Raw genomic sequence first — 22,333 nt, 5'->3', positions numbered from 1 at the left:
GCGCGCTACGGCTCCAGGATCCATCTACCTATCCGAGGATGACTGTATTGTTGATATTTTTGCCATCTCACATGCTAGTACCCTACTCCATACTTTTCTCCTGTTACTTTTTGCAGAATGTGAAGGCATCATGAAACAAGACACAGACAACAGATTCACTTACTTATCAAAAAGGACATTATTTTATATGTCAGGGTCGATTAAGGCCTAACTTGCCCTATGCTAAGGTGGGATTTTCCTATCTAAAGAAACTAAGGATAGTCTGTGTCAATTAAGTTCAACTCAAAGGTTTGTCTGTGTCCGAAACGTATGCTTGCCCTCACAACTAAAAGGCATACAATGTGTAGGGTTGGCATCACCAAAAGAAACTGTGGTAAAAAAAAGTTATGAGCTTCTTCAAGCACGGGACTTGCTTCCCTAAGTTCAAATAGTTCCACAAAGAAAGAGGACTCAGTGTCTCCTTCCCCAAGTATAACACAATTCCAGGAAATGTCAGGGTTCCCTTGCCCAAGTTCAACACAGATCAAGTCTCTTGATTTTCATCAACATTGTCAGTTTCACTTTACACTCCTTTTGACTCATATGAAGCAGGTGTTTCAGCACTTGTTCCACACAATCTTTTGGGCTTTTCTTGGCTCTTTCCCAAGTTGGGTTACTCAGTCCAGGCGCAGCTGTTGGACTACACTGTTCACCCATTACAGGTCACACAACCCATAAACCTTAGCACTTTGTGATGCTTCAAGTCGATTTAACACTGGTTTTACATCTGACACCAGGGTTAGCATGTAACGTCTGCTGTGGTTTCTCTAGCAGCTTTGGGGCTTAATCGCCACTTGTACAGTGGCAGTCGCTTGGCTTCGCCACAGCTTGCATATCATCCTTTGTATATTGGCAGTCTTTTGGCTTTGCCACAACTTGGATTCACCTAGTTCGGTGGTGTACATCTTCCTCTATTCCTCTATCTCTTCCTCTGAGTTAAACCACTTGTCTTTTACACTTGCTTTTCATTCCGTTCATAAATATTCAAGACAGCTTTGACTTTGTTTCATAATGCCTTTAGCAAATGTCACTTCTTTCAACAAAGCACGTTATTCGTTTGCCACGTGTGCTACAAGTTCACATGATTTCCATATCTTCTGTTTAATTTCGGTATTCAATATTTGCTGTTGTATTTCCCACAATAGTTGCCACATTTTTTATGATTCATTATTCCTTCATTGTATTTCCCAAAAACATATGGTAACCTATTCACTATTCCTTGTTTCTTCATTGGGTTCCAAGTCCCCTCGTTATGGGCTTTTTTCGCTTGCTCGCAATCAGTAAATGTTTTACATTCGCCCCAGAGCACCCTGGTATGAGTATTCCCTGTCTTGCACTCACCAGAGCTGCTCTGCTTTACCAGGCATCTTTGTGCAGTTCTTCGTCCTGCTCTCTACTCCCGGATAGGCACCGGGAGCACCAGTGAGCTGGGCTCACGTTCAGAAGACCTTCAGGCTACGGGCAGCGTCCCGCAGCAATCAGGAGCTCTCCATGTTCCCCAGCTCCAGCTGGGAACAAGTAACACAGGCAATTGCTGGGGTTTCGGTCCTCGCGCAGTCTGCTCAGGTCACGGCACCTCTCTCCTCCCCTAGGAACCCATGACGTCCTCTCTGCCGGTCCTGCTCCAGTCTGCTCTTCGCCACACATCTGACACCTTCTCTGCAGGCAGGTTCTCTCTGCTGTGCTGTTTGGGCCTGCTTTTAAGCACCTTTAGCCTCCCCATAGGTTGCAGGTACTAGTAGTTTGCCTGACCCTCATAACACCAATTATCTGGACATGCCCGATCCTTTATAGGCATCTTCCTCATCTCAGTACCATAGTGGTGAAATTGACTAGAAGTGTGCATTACTCGTAGTCACCTCTTCCTCATCTCAGTTTTTAAGGGATACCCTTTTAGGTCGTAGTATGTGTTGGAAGAGATAGGGACTTGCCGAACCCTATGAAGGAAGAGGGAGGGTACGACTCATTCTTATAGGGAAAAGGGGAATACTGTGTTCCTCCTACAGACATCCTCTCCCCACTCCCCAAGGTCTATCCACCCCCAGGGTCAGAATCCAAAAGCAATGGTCTTCCTTGCCACCTGTGAGGAAGATCCAAGGGGAGTAGATGGGAGGATGCCCTCAGGTTCCTCACTAGAAGCAGTTCCTTCTTGCGTTTACCTTGTGGCTAGGTGACCAGGCTGGTCCCTATATCCAAAAGTGCATACGGAATGAAATTGCTTTTTATTATTATATTTTTTAACACTTACCCACACAATAGTTTGTGACCCTATGGTTTATAGTGTGGCTTTTACCAGTTCCTACCTCTCTAGCACTATCCTTGATTTGATAGGTCTCGCACGTGGTTTTTTTGTGTGACCATCAGGCCAGGTATGTCTTCTTTTTCTTATCGTGATTGCCTATTATTCTCATTTTTTATTTCTCTTTTCTGTTTCCTTTTCATCATCTTCTTGATCTTGCCCTGATGAATGAGCCTGCATGGTACCAAATGCATTGGTGTACAATGTCGTCTGCCTGATTGTTGAATTGAGAATTAAAAATGATTTTCCACCAATTTAACAACATATGTGTTATATATAATTAAAATAATTCATTCGAGAGTGCACAGGTTTCTTCCTACTGAGTGTGCAGCCACCACTGTGGGAAATCTTCCCATGGTCCTTTTCTTTACATGTATAAGCAGCAACCCGGTGCAAGCTTTATTTAGGTGGCTTGCACCTGGACTCTTTACATTACTACTGACTATTCTTCATCATAAGACAGGTGGTGCCCACTCCCGCCACGACTCCAGCGGTGTCCATGACGTGAATGGGGCAGGTACTCACCCCAGCCTTGAGTGTCTCTACAGCCCTAGATCTTTCCCCCGAGGTAGCCTCATCTTATGCATTTGAGAATACTCTATATGTGCATGTGGGATGAGGCCCAGTAACTCTGGACCCATCGTAACATCTCCTAATATCTATAGACTGCTGCCATGTCAGGCTCCTCAAGCTTTTCAGTGCATTGATAATAGGTGCTTGTATTACCCAACCTATTGGTAATCAATGTATCGACCTTGGAAAGATGAACGGTTGCGCCGGCACCGCAGCGATCTTTACTTGCAGGTTGAGCACAGATCTCTCAAGCAAGCACTGACCGCCCTGAACTATCTTATCATAGAGTGTAGGGTTTGCAGGACCTGGTCGCGGCTTGAAAAACAGGCGGAGCAGAGATTCTAAAATATTATGCAAGCACGGCCCATACATTCCCAGACTGGTTGGGACCCATTTGGAAAAAAAACATCTATACAAAGATACACCTGTTGGGTAATTTTACTAATGGTGCCCTAGATCACACGTTTGTGGTACAGGACCGCTACTACTTAGGAAAACTCTGGCTGCAAGCAACACCACCAAAATGATGCCGTGAGAGCGGTTTCTGGTTCCTCTTAGCGTGCGCACATTTCGCCCACCTGACGTGCACCGCACTGGCTACCTGTAACAGGCAGAGTCACGTTTAAAAGACTTTGTATTGTCCATCCCGCATTTTATGGCTGTGGAGCCGAATTCTTGCAGGACAGATTTCGTCCCTATGTTCCGTCCAGCTCTCTTCACTCAGCCAATGGCCTTCCATTCAGGTCCCTCGGCTTCGCCGTTCCAGAGTTGGTGGCCGGGCTTTTCCCATTGCTGCTGCCATTCTATGCAACACATTACCGCTTTCCATATGCACGACTGAAGTCCATCTTCTGTTTCTCTTTTAACACCTACCTATCCCCCTGCGATACCTCGCTCCCAAGCGCCATGATGCCTTCGGGCGACCGCTGCGCTTTACAAATTCATATAACATAACACCACCAAACAAGCAAGCATCCAACATGCAACTCCCCACTTTCAGAAATATCGAAAGCATCACACAGAGGAGAAGGGTTCACCTTCCAGGACTCATGTGCAGTTTTACTGCCCATTTCCATCCAGCAAGGACAATCGCCTCTTAAATTCCAGCTGCGAATGTAAGTATTGGCAGGCGATTGAGCTGTGCCGGGCATGGTGCTCACTGCCGGCCCGCCTCCCTACACCATGGACCTTGCCCTCTTCCTCTCTCCATCACACGGAGTGATCTTTGGACTCCATAATCAGAGTTTCAGGTTTCTGCCAGAGATTGTTTTTTTGCCACTGTGGTTTTGCAATTGAAGCTCCGCCCATCGAGGAGTATACGCTCCTTGCGAAAACTTATAGATGTTGGTCCTTCTGGAAAGTACTACAGTTCCACATTTGGAGCAGGACACACACAGCACGGGAGTCCCCAGCTACTCTAAGACCTACATTGTAACAATCTGGAAAACACAAAGAGCCGGCTCTGAACAGATAACAATAGAAGCGAACACAAGGACTACTTTTAACAGAAAGCAAACGTGTTCGTTCCTTTTGGTGTGTGAAGAGGGGTTCTGCAGGTTGGAGGGAATATGTCTGGCATACACTAAGAAAGAAAAGGCCATTTTACACTGACCACTGATACCTAATGCAAAGCACGCATGGAACCATCTCTCCACGCCTGAACAGGTGGGGGTGTCCAATCAAATCAAATGGTATGTTTTTATCAGGCACTTTGGGGCCGGGCGCACAATTTGCACTCGCCACTAGCCACTGGCTAGTGATATTGGAGTCTTGGCGAGTAAGAAACCGTGTGCTGTGTGTAGGTATAGAATTGAGGTGGCGAGTGACTTTTTTTATGACAGGCTTTTCGGTTACAATTAGAATTTGTGTCTGCTGCTGCACAGGAGAAAAGGCTGAGCGGGGCCTGTAGGGGTGCAAACCAGCGACCATCATGTACAACACTTTCTCTGCATTGCTCTATCGCCAGAAGTCGCCGTGCCTATTATATTTTTATACCAGCACTATAATCAAAACTGTCAATTAAAACGAAAGCATGTGTTTGGCATCAGTTATTGCCACTAATTATCCAAAGTGGCAGCCCAAACCTCACAGGGGACCCTGTCTGGACACCACAAACGTTTCATGGGAGCCATGCTCTGGAGTACGCGTCTGGCACCAGGCGGCGCTCATCCCCCTGGCACCGCTAGGCAGAGGAATAGCTAATACTGGCCATGGCAGCCACTGCAGTAAACTGTACTCTACACATCAATGAGAGGCCCGCCTGCTGCCAGGGGAACCGTGCCTCACTATGTAGACCGATGTCCACCGTCAACAATCCTCCTACAAAACAAGACACCAACTCACAAGGGGAAGGGTACGAAACAGGAGTATAGTCCGTAAAGGAGAACGGGCAAACAAAACCTGCAAGGAGGCGACAGTCTGGTGGCGACACTACAATCAGTGTTGCAGCTGCGCCACTGGCAGGAGGCCGACCGCCTACATTCAGATCAGTCAAAACACAAAAAATGAGGCCAGCTCGCCAGAGCCTCACACGAGGGCGCACACCGGGCAGCAAAGCAGAGGTTTTCAGCTGCGTGGGCCAATGTTGCAAACGTTCTCCAAGCGACTGGTGTGTGCAGGTTACCCGGAATGCTGTGTGTGCATATAAATGAGATGGGGTCTCGTTTACTAAAGATGTCCCTCAAGCCAGTTGCTTTGCCAGAGCCCACCCGTAGTAAGGGCGAACTGGCTTTGTGCTGCCCAAGGACTCAAAAGAGAGCAATCAGAGAAAATTCAGCATCCGGCCGAGGGCTCTATCCCCAGCGATTGGCTATCATAGCCCACTAAAAGGGCAGGTGCTCTCAAGCTCACATTGGCTCGTTTTACACAACAGTTACTGTCATGTGCGCTTGAATGGACCAATGGGAAACGCAAACACCTCTGGGTTTCATTATATATAGCGCCATGAGACACTCCCAGGGTAGTGTGTGCTATCTAAAATTATATTTTTGCATTTATATAGCGCTACGAACCCGCAGGCAACTGAGCGCTGCTTATTATCACCCACAGTGTGTGGTGTGAATCGACCGAGGAAGGATGCAAGGCTGAGTTTGGCCCTGCCAGGATTCGAACCTGTGTTGTCAAGCTCTGCACCGATGTCAAAGTGAGCACTCCACTCGCTGTGCTATCTAACCGGCTACACATCAGTGGGGACGGTATCCATTCCAAACTCTCACCCCACCAGGCAGTACTCATACCCGCACACATGGGTGTCTACAGATTGGTAATGTTACATGTAATGCCATCTATGATGCCACTTGGGATGTCACTTGTGTCGTTATATACAGTACATCGTGGGGGTCTTCTCCATGCATGCCACCAGGATACTTGCCTGCAGTGAGATGCAGGCGCCAAACGGCCAAAAACTGCACCCCTTGCATTCTGCACCCACATCCCTTTGTCGACAGACCCCCCAAACCAAGCTCCATATTAGTGCCTTGCAAAAGGTCATTTTTCGGCCAAATGGGGAACCTTGCAGGCGTTCCCCAAGTGGGGTGCAATGGTGGTTCACTGGTGGCAGAGTGAGAGCAGAGGCCCAGAAATCTCAGCAGGGGTCTGCTACACAACGCATGGGTTACATCAAATATCACTGATTACCAGAGGTTTTCCAATGCCCACCAAACTCACTGCAGTGTCCGAGAGCACCTTTAGACGCCCAACACGTCCAACTATTCTAATAGGCGGTCTACTACACAACTCATGGGTTACATCAAATATCACTGATTACCAGACGCTTTCCAATGCCCACCAAACTCACTGCAGTGTCCGAGAGCACCTTTAGACGCCCAACACGTCCAACTATTCTAATAGGCGGTCTACTACACAACTCATGGGTTACATCAAATATCACTGATTACCAGAGGCTTTCCAATGCCCACCAAACTCACTGCAGTGCCCGAGAGCGCCTTTAGACGCCCAACACACCCAACTATTCTAATAAATTGTAAACATTGCTCTCAGACCCCCGCCCGCAGGCCCACCCGGTATATTGATTATCACAAATTACACACCCGCCCACATATGTTTATGGCCAAGCTCGGGCAAAGAAATTCGACGAAAGCAAGGAATTCTACTGCGACCAAACCTCCCATTCCCCCTGCATCCTGACCCAACTTCTAAGCAGAGGTCGAAGTGAGCAGGAGCAGCATACCACTACTTTAATTTGTTTACTGTTAACAGTTCCACTCGTTTTTACAACCGTTTCCACAATTCCGGAACTGTCCCTTTACCCTAAGTTTTACCACCATATAGCAGGGACAGCTAGACTGACATTTGTTCAGGGTACATTCACAAAGACTGGATGACATCTCAGCCTGGATGAACCGTACCTGGCTTCTATCGGAGGCTGGGGGAGGTTCGGTCAACACCAAGAAACACTCACTCACAAAACAGCCCATCTCCCGCGGATTTTTGGAAAAAGTGTTGAGTTGTTATCCCTGATTCAATGCTTGGACGTTACAGTAGATAAAAATCTCCAGGAAATCCCCAGAGGGTTTTCTTTTAACATTAGGTGACTACATGGGGTTTGGCCCTTCATGCCACCGGGCAAGTGTTTGGTTGTAGTAGGAGCCTTAGTGGCAAGTCACTTCGGCTAGTATAATTCCCTCCCTGCTGGCTTCTTCAGGACCACAGACTATTCATCCGCTAGACTCTGTCAGACCAGAGGAGATCAAGGATTTTCAGTCTTGGGATCCAGGATTTGCTGTAAATTACACACTTCTATTTTTCCAGTGGCAGACCCCGGTTGAGCCAGCTGCTGTCAGGTAAGTGCTAAGTATGGGTTCCAGCAGAGTTAAGTAGAGATAACTGACTCATGAAGGCCATATATACATGTTCCTGCCCACAATACAGAGGACCACTTTCTTATGCCTGTTCCACACACCCGGCTGTGAACCTGGCCCACTCACAACCCTTTAAAACATGTTGCAAACGAGAGAGGGGCAAAAGACAACAACTCGAACTGCAGTGATCCTCCTCTTATCTCATGAAAGATCCGGCTGCTTTTGCAGGGATAAACCCTAATCCACCTAATATGTACAGAATGCTAACGAGCGGACGCATCCCAGGACACTCAAGCACCAGGGTCAGACATAAATGCTAAAAATATTAAACATACCACACACAATGCTTGACATTGGATAATTCAGAACAGCTGATGTCCACTGAACATACAGAACCGTCATTTCTGACAAAGCTATAATATGTACTCTGATATAATGAGATCCTTACCCGTAACACGGAGTCCAGAAATAATAATGCTTTGAAACATGTGTTGCACCTTGCCCTCTCCCGCCTACCACATCCCCCGCCAGAGTCGTAGCCCCACTATTTTCTTGGTGCACTTCTGCCACTGCTTCCAAGGTAAGAGAATGTAAACTTTTCGGTGTGTCCATTATATGTATTGACCTTCAATTACTAAATTAGAAGATGACGATGTTGGGTCGGGGCTGGACTGCGAAGAGGATACTGGCAAAGAGCCGGTTAGGAACGATGCGGTCCTGTTGTTCAGATACACCGAATGTGATAGAGGCGAAGAGCTTGCAACTCCCTTAGGGTATGTTGACTCCACAGTAAGAAACTTGACGCAAAGGAGGAGATGTGCGTTGGCCTCATGTCACCAAAATACCTCTGTCCTGCATTAGGCTTTGCTTATTGGCATGCGTTCAAGTTACATTAGTTCAAGTTAAGCAGGACTACACCTACAAGAAGGCTTTTTAAAAAAAATGTTTTACATGAATGCCCACAGGAGAAGTGGGAGCCCCTGCGACAGAAAATCATCCGATTCCGGTAGTGATTCGACAATACGCCTAGGATTCAGTCTCTTAGTGGCATTGCTGGACCCATCAAGATGCATGCCAAATTTGTGGACTAAACAAATACATTTTAAAAAAGTGTTTCAGAGTGATGCGTCCCTTGTTTAATTCAAGTTTTCATCCGAGCTGGGGAGCAGGTGCAGGGTTCTCACTTGGTGTATGGCACAGCCATCCTTTCCGCAGCTAGTCCAGCATCAGGACACTTGGTTACCAATCAGTGACATACATGGGGCAGGGTACCACTAAAAAGTGGCCTACAGGTGCACACATCAATGTGTTACTTTTCATACATAATGTTAGAGCACTACTAAAGTGGGAGATTTTGGAAATACATTTTGTAGAAAATAGTGCCTTTTGAAAGATTTGGCCAGCAACATAGGTAAAAGCTTCCAAGTGCACCAGGCAGTAACTCAAACTAACCCACATGAGAATGCTGGGCCAACCCTTGGCCGTTGCCCTGTAGGCCAGTCTGAGTCTGCCACCAACCCCTTCTCGAAATATACAAAAAAGGGAATGCGCTACTCAGACAGGCGCTGGGCCAGATAAAGCATACGAAAAGAGTGTGCTATTCCTGTTGGGGGAATTATTTAACTAACTTGCTTCACGTGAACCCCAGCTTAGAATTGTCAGCTATGCACCTTCCGCTACTACAGATGGAACCACAGCAGGGTTCGAAATTGAGGGGAACTATTTAACTCCAGCTTCTAGCCTAAATGAGGCTGGTTAGCTAGACACCAACAGCTACCAGGAGCTACTTTTGGTTCCCAAGAGCAACTGATGCCGAGCACACACACCAATGTTCATTTAAATCTGTGCTTTAGGGACAATCTTTACATAACTATAAGACACGTTTATACGACATTTAAAGCATAAGGAGTCATAAATAAATGGACTAAATGACAGTTTGCATCTCATGTGGAAATTAGATTTGCAGAAAACTATGTACAAGCTCCTGGTTCCCCTGTGGCAGCTCCTGGTCACTGGTTAATGCTGGATACCAAGGAGCTGTTTTTAGCTCCTACTTATCCAATCTTAATATCTATCGCTGCCACTAAATCTACCGCCAATTAATTCAAACGAATATGTCGATCACAGATAATAACTGCATGACTTCCTGTGAAGTTGGTATACAAAAATAATGCATTTAATATTTGACAACTTACTCTAGAGCAGTGGTCTTCAAACTGTGGGGGCACGGGGGCGACAAAGCTTTTTTAAAACAGGATTACGCGGACTGTTTTTAATAGAAAATATGCACATTTATGGCTTGTGCAGCGGCCAGGAAAAATATTTTTTACTCGAGGCAGAGTCGGGGGTCAGGGGGTCTCAGCATGACCATGTTTGAAGATCACTGCTCTAAAGCGAAAAGAAAAAATGAAAAGGGAAGAAAGCACTAATAGTTAGACAAGGAAAACAGATCATACCAAGTAAGGCATGTAAAATAAGTGCAAATGAATAGATACCTGATCAGCCATTCAGAAGCACAGGTATAACGCATTGAATTAATACAAAAAGTTTAAGACACATTACAGAGTCCTTCTCTGCATTTCGATCCCATAACGCTTAAATTGTAGCCAACAACTGATAATCAAATTACTGACTAATCTATAGAGCTAATTAGTTATTGTGTCCCAAAGAAAATGTGCATGTCCAATTGATTATGTCCAAAATCAAATGAGCTGGTCGAAATGCACGTTTCGGCATGTAACACAAATGAAACATCTTCTTCGGGACCAGACTATATTTAAGTTGATTCTGTAAATTACTATCCCTGAGTAAGCTTAGACATCGTACTCATTATTATTGAAAAAAATAATTTGCCAGTCACTTTCAGTATAGCAGCAACTTGCTTACTGCAAACCACCAATCAGCCCACTACGACCAGACAAAGGGCAATATTAACCAATAGCGATTTAAGAAATTCATTGATGTAAACACCTTATTATAAATAAAGCAGAAGAGAAGAAATGTAAATGATACCATCTCTAAGATCAAAAGTAAAGAATATCTTCACATATTGGCGAGGCCTGTCCAAGAAACACTCGCACATGCTATCTGGGGGAGTCTTTTGACCTGGCTAAAAGTTAAAGAACATTTGGCTGGAAATGGGGATGGTCACCTTCTGATAAATAAGAGTATCTGTAACAACGTAAAGCTATAGGTTCCATGTAATAATGTCCCCACAAAAATGTCTCCTGACAAAAAAGTCGCTGTTTTTTTGCGGGTTATTATTGCATTGCATTTTTTCCCACAAGGGGAGAGGGGACATCCCCGCAATCCCTCCCCATATATAATGTCGCCAATGGCTTTTCCCGGCGACATTATGTATGGGGACATTATGTATGGGGACATTATTATCTGATACCAAGCTATATCCCATGGTTAGGGGACTTCAAGGTGCAAAATATATGAAAAGGTAGGCACAGTGCAGCCTGTCACTTCTCAGACAGGCGACCTAATGAAGGGGAGGTCGAAACAGACCAAGGGCAGGGTTATGGGACATTAAGTACTATTAGGCATGGGGGACAAACGCTCTAGAAAAAACGGTGATTGGAGCACACACGTCTAAATTTAAAGAATTTGTAATATTCACGTTCCACCATCTTCCTGATTACAAGTTGAAAGAAGGGTTTTGCTTTTGGCCGAAATAAGAACCTGATGAACTTAAAAGGGATGCTACCCTAACATCTTAAATGTCTCTTCTTCTATTTTTATGTTATTCTTAAAGACCCGAGGAGGTATAAAAATACTCTTAAAATGCACCGTACTAACAGGCGGCATCTTGAGCTGCTGGGACATCCTGTATGAAGTCTTGCCGAGAGAGTCCCCAGCTAACCAAGATGGGCGGCCCTGCTGTAATCATTAAGTATTTTCAAAGTATGTTGAAAAAAAAAAATAAAGTTAAATAAAACAAAACAAAAATATAGAATCCAAAAAAACAGACTGTACGAGTAAGGACTGTGGTATAAGATAACAACGTTCTCTCTCTCCACCTTCAGTAGTATCAGTGAATCGTGGGAACGCTCCAAGACGCTCCACCTTCAGTACTGTAAGTGAACCATGGGAACGCGCCACCTTCATTATTATCGGTGAACCATGGGAACGCTCCAGTGCTATCGGTAAATCACAGAAACGCTCCACCTTCAGTACTATCCGTGACTCACAGCAACGCTCCATCTTCATATGTTTTAGATCAGTAGCACCACACCCGCAACTAGGAGGGCCGCCAATGTTTACTGCCTGATTTGAAGAGCAACTTTTAAGCAGAAGGGCAGTTTAGTGCACAAAAGCATGGAAGTGAAAATCATATCTGTATTAGAGTTTAATAGAGATCATTATTCACCTAAAGAAATACATCAATTGTGATTTACCTGGAGACTCCCTAAAAAATAACTACTCATAGCTTCATAAACTAGTTGAGTACTATTCTCCCACTTAAACGTTACCTAGAGATTCCAGCAATGACGCCATTTCCAACAAATACAATAACAACGTTAATGATATCCAATAGCCGCCCCTCAGGTTCCCCGGGAGACTCGTGCCCACCGGCTATCCTCAAAAAAATCCTCTACTCCACCTGTGCTGGCACCCCCACCCGATCCATAATCAAACACTCACTAACAGCAGGCATCTTCCCACCTGAATACAAAACTTCTCAACTCAAACCACTCCGAAAAAACCCTCTCTTGACCTCCCCTCCAATTACCACCCCATCTCCAACAACTGCTTCATACCCAAATTACTAGACTGCACGGCCAAATTCCATCTCAGCCTCTTCACCGAGGCCAACAGCCTTCTTGACTCTGCCCAGTCTGGATTCAGACCCCACCCCACCATGGAACTGAATCCTCCGTGGTCTCTGTCTGGGATGACCTGAAAGGTACAGCAGACCGAGGGCTGCGCTGCTCTCATCCTCCTTGGCCTCTCAGCAGCTTTCGATACGATTAACCACTCGATCCTCACAAACAGACTATTTGATCTTGGCATAGGGGACTCTGCTATCAGTGGATCTCTTCTTTCCACTCTGACCGCTCCCAAATAATCTGCCTCGATCCTTTCTCCTGCCCCCGCCCAGTCGTTCACAGAAACCCCTAGGGAGCCTCTCTTGCCCCCCTCCTTTTCACCCTCTACCTTTCCCCCTCCCCAAGCTCATCCGTTCCCACAATCTCACCTGTTTCAACTATGCTGACGACACCCAGATCACCCTCAAGATATCCAACATCCTGCCCCTCAGACATTGGTCTCTGGATGACGAACAAACATCTGCTCCGCAACCCCAGAAAAAAATCGTAATTCTTATCTGTGACAAAACAGCTCTCCTTCACAAACGAAGCCCTTGGCTGCAATCATTAGAACCCGCACCCACTGTATTCCCCTCAGTCAAAAACCTAGGATGCACTTTTAGCTCAGACCTGACCCTTTTCTGTCAAATCAATGCAGTCTCCTGATCATGCACTTTCCACCGCCGGATCCTCAAGCGGATCTTTCCCCATCTCTCGTACCCCCATAGGATTTCCCCAATCATGGCCATCATCCTCCGAGGCGCACCCACATACCACCTGAGAAAGCTCAAACAGGTTCAAAAGTCTGCAGCAAGGCTCCTCCTCACACGCTCTCCTAGAGAGCACATCTTCCCTGCACTCGGGACACTCCAGTGGCTACTGATCAGCCGACGGGCCTCCTTCAAGTCCATGTGCATTACCCACCGCACAGTCCACAAGAAAGTCCAGGAATGCCCCCAAAACAAGCACACCCGCTACCACCCCACCAGAAAGCTCAGATCAGGCTCTGCACACCTCCTGGTAGTTGTTATTCTCAAATTCTCCAGATTAGAAGGTGTTTGCTTATATGTCCTCTCACCCACATTCTGGAACTCCCTCCCCCTCGCGACCAATAGAGGATCACATTTCCTTCTGGAAAGCCCTCAAAACATGGCTGTTCCCCCCAGACCTCATGATCCTCCCGCCTCCCTGTGCCCACTCCCACCTATCACACACCCATTTCATCCAGCACATCCCCCCACCTGCCCACCTCAGCTATTAGCCTCTTCTTTCCTTTCAACCTCCTTGCTCTGCCATCCAACCTCCCTTGTGGGATGCCAAGCACATATGGGAGGACTCAGGTAGTTACTTCTGCAACTCACGCCTAGAACGAACAATGACAGTGGGCCAGGTATTGTGCCCATATGAGTTTGTAAGGGGGCAAAACATCACATTGAAAATGCACCTTGGGAAATCGCGCTGATCATACCACAGGAGGACAGCCAGGCACCTCAGACCCCTTGCTCATGGTTGGCACAGCAGGTAACTCTAAAGCACAGGATGATGGGCCAGACCACCACATGTTATCATGAAATGGGGTCCTTGTTTTCGCACTAGAAGGAACTAGGAATAGCAATCTCGCTCTCTAGAACCTCTCAGAGGGCAAGTATTATGCATTCAACAAGCACTTAGATCGCCTGTGAAACACAGCACTGCTCCTTGTACATAGATGGAATGCAGGAAATAGTAATTGTCTGTACAGCTGACCCATTTCTCCCCTCACACACCGCACCTTTGCAACCTAGTGGAAGGCACAGCAGCTTCACTCCACACACCGTGCACACACATATAACACTAAAACTATTGCACATCACCTCTGCCATAAGAAAAAAGCAACTTAATGACAAAAATGTGAACTGTAGCTTACCACATAACTACTCAGTCGCTGTAAACACAATCCCCCCCATCACCCTCCTTTTAGGCCATAGAATTCCCCTGCTACGCCCATACACACTCCATTTGAGTGACTATCAGGATCTTGGCCACCCTTGCATGTTTAATGGGTGAAATGCATACACGCAGAATTGCACCTCACAAACTCTCCCAAATGATGGTACCGCTGAGGGCAATCAACCAAAAGCGTGCTGGGACCATAATTATGGTGAAAGGCACTACAACAAAATGAATGAATACATTATGTTTTAGGTACGTTCTAAAAGACTCTTTCATGAGAAAAGAAAGCTTTTTAAAAACCAGTTCTTAGAATTATGCACAGTAAAAAGAAAGTAGGTATCGTCTTAGTCCTGGGCCTGGGATTATCAACGGGTTGCACTTGTATATTCCAAAAATCCCAACAAAAAGGACTTGTTGTCCATATGGCATGATTCAGGAATTGCAGCCGGCCAACACAGGTATAATGCCACATGCGAATATCTGTGTGGCCCCCATCTGTTCTAGAGCGAAGAGCAGGGCCGAGTAGCAATCTGTATTAAGGAGCCAAGATGCAGGCAGGAGGCGAAGGCTCCCAGCTACTGCCATCTCCGCTGGAATAGCTCTCCCAAGCAGGGAATGCATAAGGCAGAGTAGAGGCGTAGACAGGGTAGGGCCTGAGCAGGCACAGCCCACCCCAAATCTGTAAATGCCCACTCAGTAGCGCAGTGTGGGCATGTACAGATGCTAATGTCACTGCGGCGGGCCCAACTACATTAGCTTCAAGCCCCACTTGTTAGACAGTCATGGCTACGCCTCTGAGGCAGAGTCGTACATAGTATAACTGTCATTTTGGAAGCCTTGCTGTGCCTGGGGGCTAGGGGTGTTAGTGAGACGACGGAGGGGCACTTGAAAATCCTGAGGTGTTAAGAAGGGTTGCAAGCGTCGGCATGATTCCAGGTGGGAAGTGGGGGGACACTTGGGCGTGTGTCCCACCGAGAGGTCAGAGTGGAAGTTCCATCAGTGGGAGTCAGCGGTGCGAGGGCGTTGTTAGTTGCTAAAAGTTTAAGCAAGGTTTTTGGGGGTCCTAGCTGTTCGGCCACATCAGAGCTACCTTAATGTTTGCGTCGCACATGTAGTTATGCATATGTATGCCGAAAAGGTTGGTGTTAAAAGAAAGTGTTCTAACCGCGCAAGTCAAATGTTCGAAGGCGATGGTGAACGGCGATGCCATTGGCCTGCTCCCCTCATGGGGTTCTGTATCAGAAATACGCACGCTTTGTGCCAAGCGTCGATACATGCGACAGACTGTGTACCCTGCCATGGCGTCCAAACATAGCAATGGCTGCACTGAGAACACGTGGGAGCATTTCAAATCTTTCACAAGAAAAAAAGATCCTCGAACCTTGAAAAATTACCATTTGAATGAATGGCTCAACTTTCAAAAGCATTATAATTCGGCTCCACACACCTATGCTCCGCACCACAAAATTACATAACTACCATCAGCGATGTCCAGTGGGCAAACCTTTGGAAGTACTCTGTGTCGTAAGCCCCTTTTGCAGCTACACGATGTAAGTTTTCAGCCTCAGAAGCAGGTGGCGTGTTGCACCGTTACAGACTTTTTACCTGGCCTCGCTGCTAGAAATCGTCTTGACCGTGCCTTGTGTGGGAAGGGTCTGTTCGTGGGGGGTTCTCAGCCAAAGGCATTCCACTGACCCTAGGGTGACATCCCAACTGGACATGCTTTCAGAAGACTTAAAAAACATGCATCTTTCAGAAGGCAATTCAGTGATTCAGTGCGCTAGAACCACTGACAAGACATGGCTAGTGGGGTAGCACAGTAAGTACCACCGACAAGACATGGTTAGTAGGGTAGCACAGTAAGCACCACCGACAAGACATGGCTAGTAGGGTAGCACAGTAAGCACCACCGACAAGACATGGCTAGTAGGGTAGCACAGTAAGCACAGTAAGTACCACCGACAAGACATGGCTAGTAGGGTAGCACAGTAAGCACAGTAAGCACCACCGACAAGACATTGCTAGTAGGGTAGCACAGTAAGCACCACCGACAAGACATGGCTAGTAGGGTAGCACAGTAAGCACAGTAAGTACCACCGACAAGACATGGATGTAGGGTAGCACAGTAAGCACCACTGACAAGACATGGCTAGTAGGGTAGAACAGTAAGCACAGTAAGCACCACCGACAAGACATGGCCGTAGAGTAGCACAGTAAGCACCACCGACAAGACATTGCTAGTAGGGTAGCATAGTAAGCACCACTGACAAGACATGGCTAGTAGGGTAGCACAGTAAGCACCACAGACAAGACATGGCTAGTAGGGTAGCACAGTAAGCAACACCGACAAGACATGGATGTAGGGTAGCACAGTAAGCACCACTGACAAGACATGGCTAGTAGGGTAGCACAGTAAGCACCACCGACAAGACATGGCTAGTAGGGTAGCACAGTAAGCACAGTAAGTACCACCGACAAGACATGGCTGTAGGGTAGCACAGTAAGCACCACTGACAAGACATGGCTAGTAGGGTAGAACAATAAGCACAGTAAGTACCACTGACAAGACATGGTTAGTAGTGTAGCACAGTAAGCATAGTAAGTACCACCGGCAAGACATGGCCGTAGGGTAGCACAGTAAGCACCACTGACAAGACATGGCTAGTAGGGTAGCACAGTAAGTACCACCGACAAGACATGGCTAGTAGGGTGGCACAGTACGTACCACCGACAAGACATGGCTAGTAGGGTAGCACAGTAAGCACCAACAACAAGACATTGCTGTAGGGTAGCACAGTAAGCACCACCGACAAGACATGGCTAGTAGGGTAGCACAGTAAGCACCACTGACAAGACATAGCTAGTAGGGTAGCACAGTAAGCACCACCGACAAGACATGGCTAGTAGGGTAGCACAGTAAGCACCACTGACAAGACATGGCTAGTAGGGTAGAACAGTAAGCACAGTAAGTACCACTGACAAGACATGGCTAGTAGTGTAGCACAGTAGGTACCACCGGCAAGACATGGCTGTAGGGTAGCACAGTGAGCACAACTGACAAGACATGGCTAGTAGGGTAGCACAGTAAGCACCACCGACAAGACATGGCTTGTAGGGTAGTATAGTAAGCAGAGTGCTTCTTGCCGAGATCTGTATGCAAACTGCAGATCGGGGTAAGCACCCAAAAGGGCGCACTCGGGTCTGCATACACAAAAAAACAACAGCTGAACCCTGCAGCATCGATACATAAAAACCAGTTTGTAGCAGGTGTGGTTATGTTATGTTGTATAAGGGAGAGGTGGCACAATGTTGTGATGTTGATTGTTCGAAGAGCGATTCGTGTCCCTGTCTGCAGTGGGCCTCAAAGTATGAAAAGAAGAGGTGCCTATAAAGTAAGGGGTGCGCTGGAGTGGTAGGAGGAAAGGTGCGGCATAACCTTCTGTGTGTGGGTTGCATAGTTTTGCACCACTGTTGGTGGGGTCTCACAGCACAGATTGTGAAAATGTACACGGGCTGCATCGCCACCCCTCGTGAATTGGACTGTACTCTGTGTACATAGCCCAACTTAGTGTGTTTATGGGACCCTGCTCGCTGCATATGTTCCTCCGTGTATTGCCCTACTCATGGTATACAGCCCCTCATCCGTGTATGCCGCCATCCTCAGAGTACTCAGTTGACTCTTGGAGTGCTGCGTTCGCGTGTGGTATTAACGTGGGACGCGGCTTTATGGCTGGCTCGTAACTTTGACATGTTCACCCCTCGTCATTGCTTAACGTATTAACCGGTTGACCCAGAGGTACACAGCTGAAACCCAGAATTCCACCCCCATGTACCACACGAAACATTGGGTGAGTGTACCTGTTTCCTGCCTGCCCTGCCATAGGTGCTTAGCACCTCCTTGGTGTAGAGGCCAAGGTGCTGCCTCCCCCTTGTCCTTACTCCTGCCTGGCTCCAGGAATCTTTGCTATAACAAAAGTGTGATAGGAGCGGGAGAGGGGGTTGCGCACCGCAAAGGTGTCTTGCCCACTCTCCCTATTCTGTCTGCCATGGGGCACAGGTTATTGTCCCCCGCCTTGAAGCTGCAGGGTTCCCCTGCGCAGCACTGGCTAATCCCTGCCCTAAGTATTTATGCCCCTGCCCCCCATCTTATATTCCTCTCCTCTGGGCATATGTCCTTCCTCGTGGTCAATGTGATGAGTATGAATAACTCTAGCTCCCCTTTAAATGGCGTTTTAAAAAAATTGTTGTGTAAATAAGTTTCAGTTCAATTTGTACAAGAAAAAAAAAAAGAAATTAACATCACATTTTCCACAAACTCTTTCTGAATCTCCCACCTGAATATAGCATGCATTTCGGTAAGGACCCAATGTCTACAGAACCACTACACTGGGATCTGCCCACACTCAACTATTTGGCAAAGACTACTTCCCACAACGAGGAAATCCTAATTGTATTCTGCCAGACCTCTGAATTTTGGCTGACCCTCAGACGATCTCAATTATAATTTGGAGTCAGCCTGGATGTTTCTGTAAAAAGAGGGAACACCTGGGACCAAAGACAATGGACTAGCAGAGCCACTTCAACCAAAAAGATCACACCGCCCTTAACACTGCCCCAGTCTGCCACCTCCCGTCGCCTACAGATTCCCTAATCCTTGTGTCATTGGTGTACAGCTATCTAAGGTGAGCCAGAGAGAGAAGAGAAATAGACAGAAAGAGGGTGTGGGCTGACCATATCAAAGTGAAATGACGAGTGTGGGCAGAGCCAGCAGTGTTTTGCTGAGTCATGCTTTGGTATTACTCATAGCGCTCCTTTATGCCTTGCTATGTGCAGCTTGATTGCTTGCATCCTACACTAACTAACCTGCTCACCATTCTCCCTTATATCATCCTCATCCTCAGGAGTCCAACTGGCTATACCCACTGGGATTTGCATCAATGTGTCCCACTGCAATTCTGCTCCTAGGTGTCCAACTGTGATTTTCCCCACTCTTGACATTTCTCCACCGCGTCCCACTGCAATTTTGCCACCAGCTGCCCCACTGCAATTCTGCACCCAGGTGCCCCTGTGGGAGGATTCCCCCTGGAGTAATTTCACTCCACTGTTCACTTGAAACACAGTGCTGTCTGCTCCCGTATGCCTTCACCCCCAGTGGAGTAACTTTGCTGAAAATATTGGGGGGAGAAGAGGGACATGACATCTAAATGAAAAGGGCCCCTGCCAAATGAGTGGGACAAAATGGTGTGCCACAAAAGTTGGGGGGACAAACACCCTCGTCCTCCTCCCCCTAAAATTACGCTCATGTTCACCCCAGGATGGTTTAGAAGCCAGTTGTGCACACTGTCCACGATACCAGAGCGGTCTAGGCTCCCTGAAGACCTCACAATGACCCTACCAGAGGTACACTGTGACACTGGCAAGCTCACACAGCATGGATGCATAAATGCCCATTGAAATACCCATTGACTGCTCCCCAAAACAACATGCTCAAATTCTATGTTCCAAAACACAGTATGCATACCAACAAAGCCATCCACACACGGCAAATGAACACACCGCCCAAAAGACATCAAACATCAGAACTCTGGATGCACTAAGAGCACACCCGTCTCTCCTCTCCACGCAGATACCATGAGACAAACAGTGCAGAACCAGAACCACGTGCAACACCCAGGTCCTTCCAAACTGCATCGTCATCAGCACAACAGCAAAGCAATCCTGCGTGTTTCCTCTTCCCCCACTAACCAAACCATGCCTTTCATCTTCAGATCCTGCAGAGAGCATGCAAGTGGCAGAAGAGCACGGAAGAGCGCGGCAGAGTGCCCAGTAACATAGCTTGAGAAAGAAGCACGCGGTTACTGCTATAAGCACTTGTGAAGGCTTATCGGAATAGCTAGGCAGCACCCCGACCACTCCTGGGATAGGTGACAGAGGTAAAACCACGCCCCCTCGAATGGCATCTTATCTACAGTAGGTGTACATGCCAAGGCAAGTGTCGGGTAGTCTGTGCAATGACAACTGAATTGACAGGCCCGAGAGGTAATTGACCTGAAGCAGTCTGCTACAAAAGGGGGGAAAAGGGACAGCAAACACTCAGCGACACCACGTGAAGCTCTTTGGGTTGAGGGGGGCTGTCTTCTCTTGGCAGCCCGGCGGCAATGGCTACTGACAACTTGACGAATGGCCGTGCGCGTCGCCGGGACCACCGACACGAGATCAAAGAAAAACAACAGCCGGCCACCCAACGGAGGGGCGACTGGCTGCTCCGTGCCCACTGCCCATACAACTACCACTCACATGCACGACGGCGTCCCCAAGCAGCTGGAGGAGGAGCGGGATAGACAATGGGGCAGAGAGGGGAACAAGTCCCTGTGTTGGGTGCCATGTTCCAGACCAGTTGCGAAGGGGGGGCTGTGTGGGGGTGCACACATGCAGGATGCTACTGCGCCGAATGCCCTCGCGCAATGCTGGGGGCCACTGTGGGCAGACATTGGGAGCGATTGTGTGGACGGTGAGGGGCGTTGTATGTTGCACTAAAGCTTCAACACTGCTTGTCCGGCGGGTCACGGGCCGTTACCACACGGGAATGAGTGGCAACGCACACCTGTTCTAAGTCATGGCTGCTGAACACAACAGCTAGAAAACGCATGTCTTCGCCCCTCCTCGGACCATCCTGACAGCTTCTGTATTCCTCCGGTTTATTGGGCCGTGCAGTCAGAGCGCAGCACCTCTCGTACCGCGTTATTCGGCAAGAATACAACAAATAAACCAGTCATCGCGATCGAACGAAGCACGGCCGCTGGCGCCTGCAGATGTCCCTTTAAACCGAAGTTTCTCAGAAGCAGCCAAACTCGGCCCCTTTCGGGGCAACCTCGTCCTACGGCAGTGGGCGAGAGGAGAGCAAGTTTGCACGCTTCTGCTAAACTCCTCTGCCCTCTTCCGTGGCCCACAAAAATCGCTCCAGCTTCATAAAACGGTTATCGTTATGGATCGGTCTGTGCCTATGGGTTCAATCAAAAATATCGCGCTGTTGCCCTAGATCGGAGTACCCCCACACCACGTCGATATGGGCAATTGATCCATGTCCTACTAGATCATTTTGACCCCCTCCCTTTTAAATCGGTTATTCCCAAATAGACCCCTCTCTCGGTCCCTGTGCCGTACACAGGGTCCCTCAGAAGACAGCACAGAATACCATATAAATGACATTTAAAAAAAAAGAAGGTGGCGAGCTCTCCCCTGCCCTCCCCTGCCCTCCCCTTCCTGCATCCACGGCCAGCAGGGGCGAGAACTTACCGCATGTAGCCTGCACCTGAGCGCTACAGCATGGGCGCGGGCGGGCGGGCGGCCCCTCAGACCTCGGGCGGCAGCTCCATGGGACTCGCGGGGCCGCTGCCCCTCAAACCTCCCCGGCGCCCCTCGGCAGGGCGGCGCGCAGCATCGTACAATGGAGGAGGAGGGCGAGCTGCCTGCCTGCGGCGGCGGGGCGGGGGGCGGCGAGCGGAGGCGCGGCGAGCAGCGCGCCCCGCACTTGCCATCGACAGAATGACGCCCAGGCAGCCGCTCCGCTCTGCCCCCGGGCTCCCCAGCCGCGTCAAAGGCCCTCCCTGTTTCTTTTTCCCAGTGTCTGTTTTCCCTCCCCCCTCCTCCTCTCCTCTCCTCCTCGCCTCCTCCTCCTCCTCGTCCTCCCCCCGCTGCCGGCCTGTCCCCCCTCGCCCCCGCCCCACCGCGCTCTGCAAGCCGCAGCTCCGGCAGAAGGCTGGCACACGGGAGCAGCTCTGCCCCTCCGCCAAGGAGCCGCCTCTGCTGACCAATGGCAGCCGCAGGGGCCTCCCCCTCGCCGGCGTGCGGCCCTG

The 22,333-nt window shown here is 48.3% G+C and overlaps 1 protein-coding gene across 2 annotated transcripts in view; it reads right to left on the bottom strand.

The window, feature by feature from the left end:
- SERTAD2 (SERTA domain containing 2) overlaps window positions 1–22,114 on the bottom strand; it is a 253,911-nt gene extending 231,797 nt beyond the window's left edge. For both annotated transcript variants that reach the window (XM_069608169.1, XM_069608168.1), the window contains exon 1: window positions 21,774–22,114. Coding sequence is in view for 1 of the 2 variants with exons in the window: in XM_069608168.1 (XP_069464269.1) it covers window positions 21,774–21,778 (5 nt within the window). In the remaining variant the exon portion in view is untranslated. The remainder of the gene's footprint in view (window positions 1–21,773) is intronic.
- Between the last annotated feature and the right edge of the window lie 219 nt (window positions 22,115–22,333).

This window comes from Ambystoma mexicanum, chromosome 4q (genome assembly GCF_040938575.1).
Source record: "Ambystoma mexicanum isolate Mex_15411 chromosome 4q, UKY_AmexF1_1, whole genome shotgun sequence".
In the NCBI taxonomy this organism is placed as follows: Eukaryota; Metazoa; Chordata; class Amphibia; order Caudata; family Ambystomatidae; genus Ambystoma; species Ambystoma mexicanum.
This window is presented reverse-complemented; position numbering and strand designations above follow the sequence as displayed.